We start from the raw sequence: 13,761 nt of genomic DNA, 5'->3' as shown, positions 1-13,761 counted from the left end.
GAGCTGACTGAAGCACCAAACACAGCAATATTAGGGGGTTGTTTTCAGCTTCTTTCCACAGATTCTCTGTAGTTTTATTGTAAGAGATGTGGAAGGAAATCCACAGTGCTTTTTCTGAGTGGAAAAATATACAGAAAATAAAGTAAACACATGCCTTTACTGTCTTTCTAAGTGATCAGTTTTCTATAGAGATTGTAGCACAAATAACAAATACTCGTATTGAAAGCAGTTTAACTGTACTTTTTTCTTCAAGCTCCCATCAGCTTCAAGTTTTACTTAGAATAAGGTTCATGGATTATTACTCTTATAGTTGCTGTAAATGTGGAGGCTATTGACAGTCAATATTAACAGGTTTAATTATGTGTTCAGTGGCATCTAGGAACTCTAACATGTAAATCAAGTATTGAGCAAATGGCAAAATCAGATTTGTGGTATAATTTTTCCCAGAAAACAACAAATAGTTGTTGTACTTGTTGTGCCTTTTAATAATTTTAATAATTTTTCATAACCTTTTCAGTTTTGAGGAACCTCAGTCTTTTTTTTTAATTCATATAAATGTTTTCACTTTTTCATATTTTACACATATAAATAAGCATAATTTCAGTGTGAAAACCTGATTAGAGGTGGTATGGGTCTCAGGTGTTTCAGAACAAACTTCTGTTGTGTGCCCTTTATATCTGAGTGTGAACTAAATCAGTGTCCAACATGAGGTCTGACTTTTTTTGAGGAGGAGTGGAATGTTTTGCTAATGTGGGCCCTGAGACTCTGATCTCTGAAGCCGTAGATGAGCGGGCTGAGGAAACGAGGGATGAGGATGAAACAGAAGTAATTTAAAAAGGCGCTGTCCTCCGCCAGCCAGTTTGAGCTCATCGTTATGAGAATTTCAGTGACAGGGTGAGTGAAGGCCAAGATGCAAAGAAGCAGCTGAAAGCCGTGCAGCAGCACGGTGTGCATGGCTTTGTTCACCGACACCTTGTCCTGCCGCAGCTTCCTGGTTTCCAGCAGGATTCTCACATAGGTGAAGAGGATGATAACAGCAACCACTGCAAAGAAAAGCACATTTACAGCAGCTCTGAACAGTCTCTGGATTGGAGATGAGTTGACAGCAGTAGTTTTGCAAACCACAGGGGTAGAGAAAACATCCACTGCAGGATCTTGCCTTCCTAGTAAATACTCAATGATGGGGAAGACGAAGCTGATGGACCACAGAGATAAAACAATGATCCAGATACGGTCTGAGCGCCAGGCAGTCGGGCGGTGCAGGGGATAGAAGATGGCAACATAACGCTCCAGTGACATGGCAGCCAAGATTAAAGGTGTGTTCTGGAAAGTGGCAGTGGATATGAGGAGCATGGGGACACAGTACACAATGGCAAAATTAACTCGACCCATAACAAAGAGGAAGAGCATCACAGAGGAGAGGAGCTGAAGGGTGTCGTTAATCAGCATGTGTGCAAACAGGATGTAACGTGAACTGTCCATGAACTGCCTGTGAGAGGCAAAGATGTACAGCATGACAAAAATGCAGCAGAGGAAGATGCAGAAGAAGGGGATAACCACACACACCTTTATGATTACAGAGAGGCTTCTTTGGGAAGTTGCATTGACAGGAAGTTCAGTCAGATTTTGCATATTGCAGCTGTGGACTGGAGTGCATCTGCTTAAGAAAAACAACTTACATCTCCATTTAAACACAAAGACATAATTTAATCATCTCAAATAAAAGATCAGCATACAATCTATAAATGCATGTCACATTAATAAATTGCCAGGCAAAAATAAATGTAGTCACCCATCAAAGCAAGATTAATTCACATTTTTACTTTCATAATACTATGCTCACCAAAGAGGAAATCAGATATCTTGTCTTGTCATTATGAAGCATGTCTGCAGCGAGCAGCGTGTCAGGGAAAACTTTCTTCTTATCTGATGGATTTGGTCACATTTCCGTATGTTTAAATGTACGTGATTTCTCCAGAGATGGATTGCTATCGTCATTAAGTGCTGTGTTTCTCATTAGTTGCAGATATCAGGGGGTAGAAGGTCTAACACAGGGTTCACAGAAAGAAGCAAAGCAGACAAATAAGTAACAACATTATGTAAACTTTGTTTTTGAAGCCTTAATTGTCTGTTCAACACAAGCAAACAAAACAAGTTGTTTTCTTACTTTCTGTACTTGTATTGTTCAAAACAATCACACACTAAACAGACTGTACGATATTTAATAGCTCATACTGACAACTAAGTTCTTCCATCCATTACCTGCTTATTCTAAGGCAGGGATGGATCGTTTTAGTCACCAGACTGAACCGAAGAGTGAAAAAGTAAGTAAAAAAGAAAAAAAATAATAAGAAGAAAACATTCAAATACAAACCAAAAAAATATAATAATATAAAACAATATTAATTTTAAATTGAAACAATTTTTATTCAGTGTACATCTAGTTTACAGTATTTCCTCTTGTATTATTAAAAACAGTATTTTTTGGTATTTTCTTCATCAGTAAAGTTCATCAAAGTAGTGGTGATTTCAGGGATCTAAAACAACAACATTTGCGTTTAAAGGTGTGTTGGAGACGTTGACCTAGTTCTAACTAAAGCAGGAGCTGTCATATTGATTCTGGCACTGTTCTTATTCTGCTGAGCGGACATTTTTAACACAGCTGGGTTACTTGTTCTAGCCTTGTCTCCTCCAATGAACATTAACAACCACTGAGAAATGTGATTTGGCACTTTAACCAGATTAGATTTGGCTTCATATTTCATAAGCTTGTAGAAAGCAATGTGCAGGATTCAGATAGTCAGTGTAGGGTTTCTCAGACTTAGTCCATGGATGTCCTATTTTATTTTATTTTATTTTATTTTATTTTATTTTATTTTATTTTATTTTATTTTATTTTATTTTACAGTCATTAATTAATGAAGTCTATCACTTATTTAGGCTACATTTACACATTCATTAAGACGTTCATTCATTAAAAGTATCAAAATGCGTAATTAAAAATGACATATTTAATAAAACACTATAAATAATTTACAGTATTTAATCTATACAATGCATATGTGATATTCATTAATAAAAAGGTTTCTAATAAACAGAGAAAGATTAGATTATTCACCATGAAATGAACTGAAAATTAATTTTCTTCTCCACTATATTTTATTTCAAAATTCAGTTTTGAGATGAGAAACTTGGTTGGTTGGTAGATTTAGTTGTAGCTCAGAGCAGCAAATTAGCAACCCTGCTAAGTAAAGAGTTTAATTTCTAATAACAGATAAACAACAGTTAAATTTGACTCTGTCTTACAGTCTTTTTCTAAAAGCTGCAGAGAGGCGTGTGGTAAGCACCATGGCTTGACTGTGGAAGGAGAAGCATTTCTATTAATCACAGTCATTTTTAATCAGTTTCAGTCATTTTCTTTCAATAAAACATGCAGACCTCTGAAAACAGACCTTATTTCTTTTTCTTTTATTTTCCATTGTTGGGTGCTTGTGGCCTTGATTTAAAGGTAATTCACAGGAAAGAGCAGATAGGAGGGGATGACAACCAGTATATTATCATATGCAGGTAACATCTGTCTAAAACTTTTTTTTTTCTTTTAATTACAAGTTTTAATAACAAGTTTTTCTTAAAATTTATTTTTAGAATTTAAATGTGAGACTTTCCATTGTTGCAGTGTCAAGCTTATTGCTTCTTCTGCCCCTGTTTCTAACCCCGATATCTCTTTTTTGCCTCCTCTGGTTACAGATGTGGTCCTGTTGTGTCTTTTTTACATTTTTGTGATTTTGTGAGCTCTCTCATTATTGTTGCATTAGTACTTGTAAAGAGTTTTAGAGAAGACAAAGCCACTACACTAAATCAATGAAACTGTTAATTAAATTAATTCCTGCTTCTATGGCTTGCATATTTAAAAAAAGCTAAGGAGCTAACACAACAGACAGAAGGCTGTCAGACCGGGATGAAGCCAAATCCATCCAGCACAATATCTGTAAATGCTGTGACCGGAGGATTCAGGTTTGCACTTGCACGACTGCTTGGATGTTTGTGGAGATCAGTGCAGATGGTAAACACCATGAGAAACAATGACGTAACACCAAGCACCTGGTGTGTTTGATGTACTACATTATCTTTTCTGACACTGTTCCAGTGTCATGCTCTTATACAACAGTACTAAGGTCAGGGATAACAACGGATGGACACAGGTATTGTTTTGTTTTAGAAGGATGACACAATCCATCAAGAAAGGTCTGAGCTGATTGAATGAGTGTGCAGAGCTGTAGTGAAGTATTGTCTAATCTCTAGCACAGTTCAAGAGCAGGTGCTGACAAGTCCTTAACAGATAAGTTGATCATTAACATGAAGCTGAGCTCAGTTTTGTAATCTGCAGTTTTCATCTGACTGGCAAACAAGTTCCCACCTTTGAGAGCTGCTCAGAGAGTTTCATCAGCTCTTTACGCAAATTCTGCGTCAGCAATCAGCACAACAGGGGAGTGGAAAAAATCTTTTCTAAACAAAGCTTTCTCCTGTGATCGCTGACAAATTTAGCCTCAGTAAGCAGGTCATTCATTGGCTGTCAGACTAAATACATGCCTGTACCTAAACAGGGATTTCAATGAAACAAATACCACAGAAAAGACAAATATTTTTTTTTTCACCCAACTGATGAAAAAAAAAAAAAAGAAATCTATAAAGATGGATTTTATAGCTGTAGAGAAGTTAGAAGAGTACTATTTAAAAGTCTGAGAACTCTCTCCCAACTGCTTATTAATCATTACGGAACTAAAACCTCAAGGAATATTTATTTATTTTTACAATGCGTTACAAATGACAGCTCAATGAGACAGCAAACAAATTTCTATAATGTATTAAATCAAATCCAATCAAATTTTTATTTATAAAGCACTTTTCATACAAGAGTAGTACAAAGTGTAATGTCTGCTTCTGTGTAAGAAAATATTAGAAAAGTATGATTCAAGTAGAGATTGGTGCATATGTTGTTCAATTACATTTCAATTAAGATATACTTGTTACAAGTTTGAAACTATGATCTTGCCAATGCACTGCACTCTAAAAGGTTTTTAGAAGTTCACAAATTTACCAAACAAGCCGGCCTAATCCAGTGTGTTCTTTACAAATCATTATAAAGAAGTGTGACATATAAAATGTGCATCTGATATATCCCTCTTACCATCTTTACAGGTAGCCATAAATAACACACGATGACCCAAAGATATTCAACTATTTGAGTTGTCACATTGTAGCATGTATTATGTAGTATGATTCAGTGCCAGTTCTTTATACTTTTAAATCCCACAGCATGCTTGTTGCACTAATTATGCATTATCATAATTGTACTGTGATACCACCTTGATTTGTGAGAGCTCACACAAGGCAGGCCCGTTCTGTCCCGTTACCTCATATGAAGTGTTTCAGATGTGGACCAACTTTGACTCCCCCTTCCAACCTCTGCCCTTCACAAATCCCACCAGTATGCAGTGAAATTGCCTCATCTTCAAAATATACTTATCACTTACTGTCCATCAAGGATAATAGCTGCAGCACATTGAGGATTCAAAGTCTTCAAACCCAAAAGTGTGTGTAAGCTGTTTAATGTAGAAAGATGCACCACATGATCTACGTCTTTCGGATTGTTGCATCAGCTGGAAGTTAACTGAAGCTTGAAGTGTTTCAAGTCTTCATAAGTTAAGGGATTTCTATATAAATCCCGTTTTACTTTAGCTATGTAATTGAAATATCTTAAATAATTGCCTTAATTTCATCAAACAAACTCTGACCCTGTCTGTTGTGCACATGCACACACTCACAGAGCAAAACAGAGTGTGGGTCAAACTACCACATTCAGGTTCTCTAACCTGCACGTATCAGTAGAGCTTTGCAGATAAAACCAAACAAGTACATTTTACAGGCATGTCAACAGATCAATAACTTTTACGTAATGGAAAGGAGCTGGGGCCTTACAAATACCCTCAGGACGTAACAGCTGATACTCACTGAGCAGACCTCAAGCTTTCTGGCTGCGAACAAGATTATTTCTCTCATTTTACGAAGACAAGGAAACAGTGAGTTACAGCTAACAGCTTGATATTTTAGAAAACCTGCAGTTAGAAAAAAAAAGCAGTCTGTAAGTGCTAAACAAAGCTAAACAATCTGCAAAATGCAAGCTGTTCGTCAGTGTTCAGTGTGCGCAAGACATGCTGCTGGAGGACTTATGCAAAATCACACGGACGTTTCGCTGCTGCAAATGAGAGGAACGCTCTCTGTTCGCTTTATTAGGTAAGTTATGGCTGAAAAGCAATGATACATATAAACAAATATAATCTCTCTTCATGCTACTTGAAGTTTAATTTACCTGAAGATTTGTCCAATTTTATGACTGTAATTTTAGCCATAAGGTTATAACTCAAATACAAAGCAAAAAGAAAATTGCTATTTAATTATTTAAAAAAAAATCATTCATTATTTGTACTTTATAACCCTGCTTATATATTGTTTTTATTTTTCTGCAGTGGCTCTGATGGCAGGAGGCCCGGAGTCCAGAAGCTTGGGGATCTGACAAAACCTTCATACACCAGTTTAGCACCTTTGAGTGTTGGCCATGGGCTCTGGGTGAGTCTATGATTATTTGCAACTGCCATGTTTCATCTCTTGAAAAACATTTTCTTTTATAACTGAGTGTAAATAGAAAAATTAGAAGGAGGTGCTAAAATATTTTTTCCTTCTGATTTTAGCAAATGGAAAACCTCTCCCACTACTCACTGATCCGGAGAGCTGCCTCAGTGGTGACAGACAGCTCAAGTACTTTCCTCTCTCAGGCCACCTTGGCTCTCACTGACGCCCTGACAGACTATTCGAAGGTTTGTTTTCCTTAAATGTGACACAAATATGCACATATTTCCTGCTCAGTACTTGAGTTAAAACAGTATAATGGCTAAAAAGATATTTTATTGCAGAAGATCTTGGGCTAGTGTCAAACATAAATCTATTTAAACAGTTTTGTTAAAACAGATGGTGTCCTGCACTTTCCTGATTTTTTCTCCTCCTTGTGTTTGTCAATAGGCTGTGCACTCACGCATCGCTTTTCAAAGACAATATTTGGCAGCTGTGGGAAAAGTGAGCCCTGCAGAGGAGCAGTCATTGAAGCAAGCGATCAGTGACTGGCGTTCAGAGGTTAATGTCCAACGAAAATGTTTTTGGAAAGAAGTCATAAATATATTTTAAGGAATTAGTCTAATGAAAATTTTCTTCTTCAAAAAGAAAGAAAGTCATTTGTTTAATTGTGTCTCATCTAACAGGCTGCTGAGAGACTGACTGAATGCAAACGTTTTGAATCAACCTGGATCAATGCTGTCAACCTGTGTAAAGTGGCAGCTGAGGCAGCATACAGTTCAGGTGAGTAAATTACATGACTGCAATCATTTACTCAGACTTCTTTAAACATTGAAGGCTGTATTTCTAAAAGTGGGGGAATGGCTGTAGTAATGTCTAAGGAATTTGACTAAATGTGTGTCTGCCTGTCTGTGTTTGTAGGAGCCCAGCAGGCGTCCATCTCCATCACAGCAAACATTCAGGTGGCTCAGTCGCAGGTTCAAGAGGCACAGAAAAGGTCAGAGGAGGCTGAAAAGAAGCTGGCCGAGACTAAAGTAGACGAGATCCAGAGGATGGCAGAGTATGCTGCTTTCCTAGAGGGTAGTGAAGAACGTGAAGTGCATGAGGCTTATCTGCGAGAAGACTAGGGCGAAAATAAATAGTGTTAGAGAAAAATATGTAAAAGTGGAACAGTTTTCTGTTGCAAACCGATCTATCTACAGTGTTTGTTTTCCCAGTTTGACTTCTGTTTGTAGCCTGTAATGTGTACATACTGTGTATATATTTGTATTTACGAAAGGAAATATAATTTCAAAATGGAAATTTAACCAAAAAGCACTTTATGATTATTTACAATTTCATCATTATTTAAAACTATTTATTTGATTAGTTAATGGCAGCAAATTTAACAGTGGAATCCACAGTAAATGTGGTGTGTCAGTGGTGTTTGTCCACATCAGGTTTTAGAGTGGTCTGAACACAAAAAAGAACAAATGATGTGTTGCTGTAACAAAGATATTTTCTTTTTATAAAACTGTTTTCTGTATTGTTATTTTTCACTGTAAACAAAACAGCAAAAAAAATAAATAAAATAAAATAAAAAAATAAATAAATAAAAAATAAGAAAAGCAGAATGAATATGTGTGTTTGATTATGTATGTTGTAGGTTCACGTTTGTTGCCTTTTCATGTTTAAAAATGCTGTGATATCTTGGTCTTCGTAGAAAAGATGATTATGAAGATAGAGAGAAAAAAGACAAATGCTGGCCATGTCCATTTTAATTTAAGTTCTAATGGTTGATAAATTTCTAATAAAGGGAACAAAGACAGAAAGACCGGGTCAGGCTGGACCATGCAAACAAAACTTATTAAGCTTTAACAACTAAAAAAAAATTTAAAAACCTCCACAATCTCCAAACAGTTACACAGCGTAACAGAACATGATGAAAACAAATAAAAGTAGAATTAAAAGACTTAATTCATTAGCATGAATGTTTTTGCACCTACAGTTATGAGCTGAATGAGTTTTTCTAACATTAAGTGTGATTTAATTTTGTAGGAGTTAAAGTGGGCCGAGTTTAGGGTCATTTTATCATAATGTAATACTTCTCTCAGTGTAAGAGATGGATTTTGGAGCTTTGTTCATCAAAGATTATCACCACCAAGGGCAAATTTTCACCAGTTGAGGTGAATGATTTAATTTATATTTACGGTTCAAGATTAATTTATTTCTTCATATTTGTAATGTGTTTTACCACTGAAAAAAAACAAAAACAAACAAAAAAAAAAACTACTTAAACGGTTAAAGAAGAGTTTGTTCCCTGTTAATTCACTACAGGTTCTTTCAATTCTAACTGAAATAATCATCAGTAATGACAAGAAAATATCCGCCTACAAGCTAGCACACTGAGCTGTAGTGAGTTTGCTCCCTGTGTATTAAACCTTTCGAATTGCCTTTCAATGGCTTTTATGTCTTTTGTAATATATTCATGCTTGAAGATGTTAAATATTGTGAGGAAGCCATAACAGCTTGGAGTTATTTCACCTGTTCTTTCGGATGAGCGATAAATCATCTTCAAGAATCTAGAAAGAGAAATCAAGTTGCCTTTATTCATGTTTTTAAGATGACCTGGATCTGAGAATCTACACCAACATATTCTGAGGAAGTTGTATCCTTTTCCTTAAGTTTTATAGAAATTTGAAAGATACTTTTTTATATAAACGATTTTACAATATGAATCAATCCCAGTTTTATATAGGCATGATAACTGAACATTTTTATTTGTGTTTCTTTATATTTCTTCTTCCCTTTAGTAACAATGACACCTTGTTACTGCTGATACACACACATGCAGTTACAGAAAGATTTTATTATTATCAGTTTTTTTATGCTAACAACTGTATCTACACTCATTTAGACTGGTGGAATGATGGGTTGTTTGTTTTATTTGTTTTGTTGAATTTTGCAGGTCAGACTTAGGCCTCATGCAGCACACAGACTGCAACCCTGAAAGTCTCTCCCTGACATTAAAAATCCCAATTTAATTCCTACAAACAATCAAGACCTAAAATATTAATCATTTGAAATGAAATATCCTCTTGAGATTGAGAAAAAAAAATGTTTTTATTTTATTTAAATATTTTTTAAAAATAAATTAAGTGTTGGGGTTGTAAAAAACAATGCAAAGAAAAAATCAGATTTTATTTAATTAACATTTTTATTTTAAATAAATATAATGTGAGCTTTTTCTTTAAAATTATGCAGTAAACATACTGTATGTTAAAAATTTAAATTATACCTGACTTGCATACAAGATTAAAATTTCCGTTGCACATATCCTGTTTTGCTTTTAGAAGCTAAGGGAGGCTGATGCAAAGAACACAGAGAACATTACAATGCAGACAACAGAACTAATACCTTGAATGATGAGGATACAGTGCATAATGCTGCATGTGGAACACAGCTCTGCATTACCAGGGGCATGCAAATGACCACATAACGCTCCAGTCATTGCTTTCAGAGTAACCAGTGTGACTTAGGACTAACACAGAAGCAGAACAATATAGAGAATTGTACATAACTAGACTGGAATAGTAATTCTGGAATAGCTCAAGATGAGCAGGACATGATTAACATTAACTATTTGACAGCTTCATCATAGTAAACAAGATGTAGCATACACTCATGTGGAAACACTCTTTTGAAAAAGGCCCCAATGTGCAACATTATGCAGAGAAAAATTATCACAAAAATCTTCATGAAAAAAAATCATTGATCTTTTCCTGCAAAAAACCACAAGCGACATGTTATCTGCCATTTATATTTTGAAGCTAACAAAAGCTATCAGATGTTACCCCAAAGAATAAAAATTAGACACTGTGTATGTAGACAAAATAAAGGTCAGTGTACTGCTCATTTCTGGCATTTATTGTTGTAGAAAAATATAAACAATGGAGTTGGTAAATAAAAACAATTCCCTTTGTGCTAGTGTCTGTTAAAAAGGTAGCATTAACAAACTATAGGTTCAAGATTTTGTTGGAACTTTTCTGGAAGTGGTGTGTGTAAAATAACACGCTTTCTGCTGAACTCTGCAGTTATAAGGCAGGTTTATTTGTATAGCACATTTCATGTACAAGACAGTTCAAAGTAATTTACATAAAAGTTTAAAAGCATTACAGTGGAGTGCAGAAGAAGCTATAAAAAGTACAAAAAAAAAAAAAAACATAGGCAAACAAAACCATATAAAGACACTGTGATGATAAAATCATATAAAATAATTTAATAAAAATGATTAAAAGTGGGCAACAGTCTAGATAAGTTGAAAGATACTGTGCAGATGAGCATATATACTGCTATAAACATATATTCAGTAATAAACATATATGCACACATGAATGTACAACATGCATTCTGAGGATCACTCAGTGCAAGTGAAACAGGCCATCTTCATCTCCAAAGGCCGAAGGTTAAAAATACTGTTTTCCAAATATCCAGCAGTGCATGTGGTAGAGGCGTAGAGACATGTTGTCATTCAGTCAGAAAATGTCAAACTTTCTAACCTTGCAGAGAATAAATGGAGCAAATGAGTCAAAAGCTGCACTAGACACTGATATATTATGTGAAGCATAATAACTTTTTTTAAGACAGTTCAAAGTATAACAAATTATCTCATATGTTTTGTATAGTTAATTATTTTGTAATCAAAAGTATGCAGCATATTCATCACAAGCAAGCTCTTAAAAAAACATTTTATATCAACATCTCCATAAACCTGTCTTAATTGCAAGCTTTTGCTGTTTAAAAATGAAAACTTTGTATGATATTGGAATAAAAATTGGATTAAATCCATTTCCTTTAACCTGATGATTGTTTCTTGTATAAGCCACACAGAGCATAGTACTTCAGTGCACAAAAAAACATTTCATCTCTCAGGCCATAGATGAGAGGACTCAGACATCTTGGAGCGAGAATGAAAGTTACGTAATTAAAGTATCGTACATTAATGAATAACATTAGATCAATCTGAAGAACTGCAGACTCTATGAAAGGACACCAGAGCTGGATGAGACTGAGCAGCAGCTGGACAGCATGAAGAATTACAGTTCTGAGTGCTTTACCTGTTGACTTTTTATTCTTTCCTGAAGCTGCTTTGGCCACTTTCATTATTTTAACATAAGAGAAAATAATCATGGTGCACATAATTAAGAAGTAAAACTGGCCTATAGCTGATCTGAGGTAGCTCTGCCAGCTATACAAGATGAAGATCTCCACAGAGCATACTATGCCCTGAGTGTATACTGCACGAGCTGCTGATGCAAAGTAAATGGAGAGAGTAACAGTACAGGGAATAGAGCTGAGGCCGTGGATGATGAGAGCGAGGTGAAGAGTGTTGCGTGTGGAGCACAGCTTTGCATGCCGCAGGGGCATGCAAATGGCCACATAGCGCTCCAGGCTCATAGCTGTCAGAGTAAGTGGTGTGACAAAAGTGTACACAGATGAAACAATAGCGATAAGAACACACCACCATGTTTGGATGGTAATACTAAAATAACTCAAAATGAGCAGGAAATCAGTTATTATTAAACACAGACAATCAGACAACAACATAACAGCAAATAAGATGTAGCGCATGGTTGTGTAGAAGGAATCTTTCATGAAAAATACTATGATTTGAAAAATGTTGATGCAAAGAAAAACTGAGACCAAGACCTGAACTAAAACCACCCTATAGTTGATCTGTCTCACTAACAATCCACCAGCAGTTAGTGAATAATTGGATGCCATATGTTTGTTTTCTTGTTAGCAAACATCTGAGTGTTAAAGAAACTGACTAAATTCAAAGACACGTTAGTTTTAAATAATTTGACTGAACTGTGTCAAAAAAGATAATGAATTGCTCAGATACTATGTAACACAAAACCAAAATGGGTTACACAGAAATGCAGGAGAGATCTAGTTTGCCAAATCGTCCTTGCAAAGCAAAACAGTTAACATCTTCTGCTGAACTCTTTGCAGCCATCTGAGAAAAGGTTGCACATCAACTTTTTATGGAGGCTTCATTAAGTCACAGGGGACACCAAACACATAGTCATCACTGTAAACACCATCAGTAAACCAACAATATCACTGGACTCCTTGATTTACTGAAACATAACCAAGGAATGAATGGCAATCCATTGCCATACTTTTTAGCACAGTAGATGTATTTAAGTATAAAGTTTAATTTGAGCCTTTTCTTTAAAATTATGCAGTAAACATACTGTAGGTTAAAAATTAAAATGATACTGCCATGCATACAAGATTAAAATTTCCATTGAACGCATCCTATTTTACTTTTAGAAGCTAAGAGAGGCTGATGCAAAGAACACAGAGAACATTACAATACAGACAACAGAACTAATGCCATGAATGATGAGGATACAGTGCATAATGCTGCATGTGGAACACAGCTCTGGGGGGCATCTGACAGCTTCATCATAGTAAACAAGATGTAGCATGCACTGGGTTGGAAACACTGTTTTGAAAAAGGTCACAATGTGCAACATGATGCAGAGAAAAATGACCACCAAAACCTGCACAAAAAATATCATTGATCTTTTTCTGCAAAACACCAAACAGAGACATGTTATCTGCAAATTTATTGTCACAAGGGCATGATTGTGGACCAAAAGAGCAGACAAGGATCTAAGGCTGAGAAACAAAAGGTTTTACTGCAGGAATAGAATACTCTGGTGAACTGGTAGGAACCGTGAGCAGGCAGACAGGAGACGTTTGGTTCCTCGGGTTGATCATGAGGGCTATGGATGCAGGCGTGACTCAGGACCGGGAGGTGATGTATATCCAACAGTTATGGAGATCAAAAATGGCTTAAACAGGGTTCTCTAAAAAGACAATGCACAACAATGCTAACAAAAGCTGTCAATGGCTGCACAAGTGGATGTTTAAAAAGACATGCAGGTCAATGCAATTATTTCTGTCAAATGCAGAAGAGAAGCACTGTACAAGTGTTAAGATGTAGAACATTTCAGTCGAGAACAATCTGTTGATCTCCCTGAGAAGCTTCAAGGAGACTGCTGTATGTGACAACGTTTAACACAAAACATCAAAGAGCAACATCAGCTTTCTAGTGTCATCATCGCTGCTTCTTTCTCAACC

General features: G+C 35.8%; 3 protein-coding genes across 3 annotated transcripts; 1 reads left to right on the top strand and 2 right to left on the bottom strand.

Moving 5' to 3' along the window:
- Nucleotides 1-652: 652 nt before the first annotated feature.
- On the bottom strand, nt 653-1,632 carry or95a1 (odorant receptor, family 95, subfamily A, member 1). Its single transcript, XM_041995153.1, has one exon. It carries the CDS (start codon nt 1,630-1,632, stop codon nt 694-696), a length of 939 nt encoding a protein of 312 aa, XP_041851087.1. The 3' UTR covers nt 653-693.
- Nucleotides 1,633-6,005: 4,373 nt separating this feature from the next.
- LOC121646257 (diablo homolog, mitochondrial-like) lies at nt 6,006-8,075 on the top strand. The gene is made up of 6 exons (XM_041995154.1): nt 6,006-6,294; nt 6,528-6,627; nt 6,750-6,875; nt 7,078-7,188; nt 7,314-7,410; nt 7,549-8,075. Exons 1-6 carry the CDS (start codon nt 6,176-6,178, stop codon nt 7,752-7,754), a joined length of 759 nt encoding a protein of 252 aa, XP_041851088.1. The 5' UTR covers nt 6,006-6,175; the 3' UTR covers nt 7,755-8,075.
- A 3,385-nt stretch (nt 8,076-11,460) lies between these two features.
- On the bottom strand, nt 11,461-12,390 carry LOC121646137 (odorant receptor 131-2-like). Its single transcript, XM_041995009.1, has one exon. It carries the CDS (start codon nt 12,388-12,390, stop codon nt 11,461-11,463), a length of 930 nt encoding a protein of 309 aa, XP_041850943.1.
- Between the last annotated feature and the right edge of the window lie 1,371 nt (nt 12,391-13,761).

The sequence above is a fragment of the Melanotaenia boesemani genome, chromosome 9 (genome assembly GCF_017639745.1).
Source record: "Melanotaenia boesemani isolate fMelBoe1 chromosome 9, fMelBoe1.pri, whole genome shotgun sequence".
NCBI classification, from domain to species: Eukaryota; Metazoa; Chordata; class Actinopteri; order Atheriniformes; family Melanotaeniidae; genus Melanotaenia; species Melanotaenia boesemani.
Note: the sequence above shows the minus strand (reverse complement) of the source record. Positions and strands in the feature narration are given on the sequence as shown.

What these genes read in the sequence shown, in the direction of transcription:
- or95a1 (XM_041995153.1), bottom strand. Translation starts at nt 1,632, where the DNA reads ATGCAAAATCTGACTGAACTTCCTGTCAATGCAACTTCCCAAAGAAGC.
- LOC121646257 (XM_041995154.1), top strand. Translation starts at nt 6,176, where the DNA reads ATGCAAGCTGTTCGTCAGTGTTCAGTGTGCGCAAGACATGCTGCTGGA. An exon ending in GTGTTGGCCATGGGCTCTGG is followed by an intron (nt 6,628 to 6,749) that starts GTGAGTCTATGA and finishes TTCTGATTTTAG; the next exon opens with CAAATGGAAAACCTCTCCCA. An exon ending in TGAGGCAGCATACAGTTCAG is followed by an intron (nt 7,411 to 7,548) that starts GTGAGTAAATTA and finishes CTGTGTTTGTAG; the next exon opens with GAGCCCAGCAGGCGTCCATC.
- LOC121646137 (XM_041995009.1), bottom strand. Translation starts at nt 12,390, where the DNA reads ATGGCATCCAATTATTCACTAACTGCTGGTGGATTGTTAGTGAGACAG.